This window comes from Manduca sexta, unplaced genomic scaffold, assembly GCF_014839805.1.
Source record: "Manduca sexta isolate Smith_Timp_Sample1 unplaced genomic scaffold, JHU_Msex_v1.0 HiC_scaffold_1757, whole genome shotgun sequence".
Lineage (NCBI taxonomy): Eukaryota > Metazoa > Arthropoda > Insecta > Lepidoptera > Sphingidae > Manduca > Manduca sexta.
The window spans coordinates 1-4,957 of record NW_023592653.1 but is presented as its reverse complement, the minus strand read 5'-3'; the positions used below and the strand labels follow the sequence as shown (position 1 = coordinate 4,957).

The window sequence follows — 4,957 nt, the reverse complement described above, 5'->3', positions numbered from 1 at the left end:
GCAAATACTAACCTGCGGGGATGCAGGACCAAGTGTGGGAAATATATTTTGTATCCGAACTGCATTCTATTTGCGTTCAAGTAGTGGCGTCTCCGCCTCGACGCGGTGCCGCCATCACCAAACTGTCATCGCTCGCATATCTCTTCAGTGTAGCACTGGCTTGGCTACAACAAATAAGGTACTTGGAGAAAAAATCTGTTCATAATATATTTATCTTTATTAGTAGATACGGATAAAGTTTAGACTCTAAAGCCGGATTCTGAACCGCGAGAAAATCTATCAAATAATTCATTATCGAAAGCAATAAGTCGTTCATTCGTATACGTAAAACGGTACCTAAGACTGAAATATATTCTCATTTTTTTCAACTTTACGATAATTATATTGTGAAAACAATCTTTTACACTAAAAGAAACTGTCGAGACGATTGCACATAAGATTGTAAACAATCGCTTACTCTACAAAACCTTGATAGGTCTATTGATGCGTTACGAGCCTTGTAAAAGTCATTTGTCTAATGCGATACAATCACCCATTTTACATACTTATAGGAAAAAAGTTATTGATTCATTAAGGCCAAATGTAAAAACAACAGGAGGTTAATCCCTCCGACTTGAATATCTACTACATTTTAGAATTAAGTATTAAAAGATGCGACGATAGCCTAGTTGGGTGTGGAACGGACTGCAGAGACGAATGTCCGCAGATTCAAATCCCAAGAGCACACACCTCTGACTTCTCTAAAAAATCATGTGTGTATTCTTTGTGAATTTATCGTCCGCTTTAACGGTGAAGGAAAACATCGTGAGGAAACCTGCACATCTGAGAAATTCTGTATAGGAATATCGAGGGTGTGTGAAGTCTACCAATCCGCACTAGGCCAGCGTGGTGGACTAAGGCCTAATCCCTCTCAGTAGTGAAGGAGGCCCGTGCTCTGCAGTGGGCAAGTATATAATACAGGGCTGATATTATTATTTTATTATTATATTAAGGTCTGAGGTTTACATGCAAGGTCAAGTGGCAGTTCTGCCACGTGTGTTCGTCTGAGTAGGTAGCATGGCATTATTTCTGCCGCGTAACCGAAGTATGCTATCACTGTATAAAATATATAATATGTACGTACCTATACCTGGTGCGCGGGCGCGGTAGAGGCGCGAGTCGCGGTAGATGATGGTCCAGCGTCAAAGTCCCGCCCGAGCCGGAGCTAGACCCGCGACCCGAACCGCTCGAACTTTCCGACCATGTCAGTTCAGACATACTAACAAACACAACGTATTATTATGGACTGCGTCGGTGGCGTATTTATATTTCGTACGAGGTACAACTGTTGCTTTCAGGTCCTAGGTTCGAATCCCGGGAATCCGGTCGGGAAAGGTGATACTGGTTTTTTTGCTGCTCCATTAGATAGAGATGAAATGGCCTCTACCGGTAATGTCACACTTAATCTGCCCTTTATATAAATTAAGCAATTAAAATTATAAGAAAATGTAAAAAGATAAAATGATTGAAAAAGTTAAGTAATAAGATTGTAGGCGGCGTACGATGAACGAAAGGCGACAATAGCGTTCCGTAGTACCACCGTATACACAGTTCGATTGTTTTTGTTTTTAATATTAGAAACTATTGAGTTACAATTAGTTAGGTCTCTTCACACCATTGAAAGATGGTTGTCACTAATACTTTTATAAAGTGATATGATTGTTTGCGCTGTTATTGGTGTGAAAAATATTATAGCAATGTCTAGAACACATCGAGCAACAAAACATATAACTGCATATCTTGGTATTGCTACCTGGATGAAATAGGCGGTAGCCGGTAGGGCGGCGTGTAGATGTCATTGTTTTCTGTATATGTGGACGCGTGGATCTCTTGTTGGTAGAGTTCATACAACTGCGCCAGCTCCGACGGCATGCCAACGCCCAATTCTGAAAATATCATATTTTCAAAAGTCTATACATTATTAATTATCATGACATTTAATATTTTACATTGAACAAAATAAATGTGCAGGCAGTCAGGCCTTTGATATAAGCTTTATCAATTATTGTACTTTATTAAAAAAAAACCGTAGTTCGCATCTTTTCGTTTTTCCACGAGCTCCTGTATATAGTTTCGAGCAATAAATTCACAATGTGAAATAATGACCGTCGAGCGCCCTGCGCTGTCGCGTGATGATCTCGTCGGAGAGTCGCCGCTGCGCGTCGCGGCGCTGTAGCGCAAGGTCGCGGCGGCGCAGCTCGTGCGCACGCGCCGCTCGCTCACCCTGCAGCGCCAGCTTGTCCGCCTCCAGCTCGTGCACGCGGCAAACCAGCGCCAACACCTCCCGCTCCGGACCGCTACTTATGTGAGCTGGTAACTCCTGCACCGTCATTAAATATTACATAAGTATACTAATGTTTATTTTACGTGTGGATTTATCGAGTATTCATTTATACCTCACATGATTTGCTCATCTTGTTCAGTAAGGCGTCGAGCAGACTCTGCCTAAATATTCCCGAAAAAAGACGCAACTAGTGCCACTTCCCGCTATATACATTTCATTCCATGGCATAATAAGTCATAGGGCTCCCCCGAGCCTATCGTCACAATGAGCTCAAATTCCAAACTCGAAGCTGATGTAAGGCGTCGAGCAGACTCTGCCTAAATATTCCCGAAAAAAGACGCAACTAGTGCCACTTCCCGCTATATACATTTCATTCCATGGCATAATAAGTCATAGGGCTCCCCCGAGCCTATCGTCACAATGAGCTCAAATTCCAAACTCGAAGCTGATACTCATCAGGTATAGGTAGTGTAGTGTGCACCTGTTCGAGCTGCGCGCCGCGCAGGCGCACCTGGTGCAGATGCCGCTCGACACGCTCGCGCTCGCGCCGCGCCGTCTCCTGCTCGCGCTCCACGGCCGCCAGCTCGGCCCACGCTTGCTCTACCGCTACCTCTGCCTCCGCGCGTTCCCCTCCGCTGAGCGAGCTACCCGTGCTGCCAGTACCGCCCCTTTATACATTTCACTTACTTAATACCATGTCTTTTGGGCTTTTTTTACTCGGTCTGCCTGCGCCTACACGCAGTAGCATATCAGAGACCGCTCTTTAATTAAAAATAAGCTCGATCCAAAGTTTACAAAACTGTAACAAGGTGGTTTAGAGAATTTCTATACGTTTGTTTAGGGCTGTAATAGGGATTATATTCCAATAATGCCCCAATATCTTTTCAGTCGCTCTTCTATTTTAGCATTTTCCCATCGCGATTATCTTAAATTCAGTTTCAAAAAGAATTTGGAATTGTAATTTACCTGTAACTCTGTTGCGTGCTAAGTCTGGACCCGCTCAAATTGATTGGTTTATAGAGGCGGTTGAAGCGCGCTTCCCAGTGTGAGATGGCAGCGTGTTGTCTCTCAGCATCGAGTGCGAGTCCTAGGAGATGGCTGTCTAGCTCCATCAAGCGACGTCGTAACCCTCATCTGCTGCTTGAAGGTCGACACTATAGCTTCTCGGAGCGTTTTCAGATGTTCTGCGTTCTCGGGTTGCTTCTCGTCCATTTCATCTTCAACTGCTCGAAGATCTTCTCGTGACCTACTCGTTAATTTGTAACATAAACTTCAAAATATGGTATGATATAGCATAATGTGACAAAATTTTTATACCGTTTACCTCGAATCTTTCATCTTCAGTTTCAGTCTTGCGATTTCTTCTCGCAAATCATTGATAACCGACCGATATTGTGACAGCTGCATGGGTGTCTCTACTACGTCCCGTTCAATCTGCGAAAACATACAACATTCAATTTAATATTATTGGACGAAACAACATGTATTAATTAGCTAAAATTATTAAGAAATGCGAGAAGCCACGCGTTATATTTCGAAATGACATTACCTTCATAAAGCTTTATCCAAACAAACATTTGCATCCGCACAACGTAAAGTTGATGATTTAATTTTCTGCTGTAAAATACTAACAAGTTTTTCTGTATAATAGAGGAAGCAACTGGCAATCGAGCTAGTGTTGGTCGTATAAGTAAGAAAGTACTTTACCCTATTAGTAATGACAGAGGCCCGTTGCGCGTAGTGCAGCGTGGAGCGCGTGGTGTCACGGTGCGCCGCGCCGGGCGCCACGTGCGCCACCATCGCCGTGCGGCAGCGCCCGCCCAGCACCTCGCGCAGCAGACGCGTCAGCTTTGAGTCGCGGTAGTTCACGTATCTCAACACATAACACAACATACCTATTGTTCATCACTCACCGATAGGAGAACAATTGAGTCTCAAAGAAAATCTGCTAATTGTGAAAGGATCATGAGAAAAAAAAAACAAACAAACTGAATAAGTATGTCTAGCATTTCTATGGGACCCATTTGACTATTAACTGGGTTATAACCATTTATTACTTAGATATAAATATATGATAGATTAATCTTTTAAAATTTAAATTCAACTATTAAAAATAAATAAAAAATCCGAGTGCTTTTATAATTTCATACCTTGCTCCACCTGAAAGTGCCATAATGCAGTTGCCAAGCGCTAGGAGCGAGCGGTTGATATGAGCGCCCTCTAACCTTCGCGCGCGAAGACCCGCCCGCTCCGACCCCGCCAGGTCAATTAGAAACAATCGGCCCCGCTGCGTACATCCGCCCTCTTGCTTACTAACTGTAACGCTATAAATAAAGAGAATACCTAATACATTTACGACAAAGAAATCCTTTGCATTAACAGCACCTAAGGAGGTAAAAATATTTGCTCTTGATAAGATAAACACTAAATAAACGTTTGTTTTAAATTTTGACTTTATTTTTATTCTGTCTTTATAGAAATTAAAATGTCTTTATAGAAATAGAACTCCCAAATAATTGGTTTGGTATTATTTTATTTTTATTTTAACTATTATCTCACATCATGACTATAAAATATGTACCTAGTAAGTATACCTAGTACCTAGTAATTTTAAAATTATAAAGATATATTTTT

General features: G+C 42.1%; 1 protein-coding gene across 1 annotated transcript; it reads right to left on the bottom strand.

The window, feature by feature from the left end:
- Positions 1 to 69: 69 nt before the first annotated feature.
- LOC115440366 (kinesin-like protein KIF19) lies at positions 70 to 4,647 on the bottom strand (the record flags this gene model as incomplete). The annotated part of the gene is given in 10 exon segments (XM_037445541.1): positions 70 to 164; positions 1,124 to 1,258; positions 1,793 to 1,925; positions 2,146 to 2,359; positions 2,805 to 2,991; positions 3,290 to 3,450; positions 3,452 to 3,569; positions 3,648 to 3,757; positions 4,031 to 4,196; positions 4,474 to 4,647. Coding segments are annotated over 10 exon segments (1,486 nt in total), but the record flags the coding sequence as incomplete, so codon positions are not given.
- Positions 4,648 to 4,957: the final 310 nt, after the last annotated feature.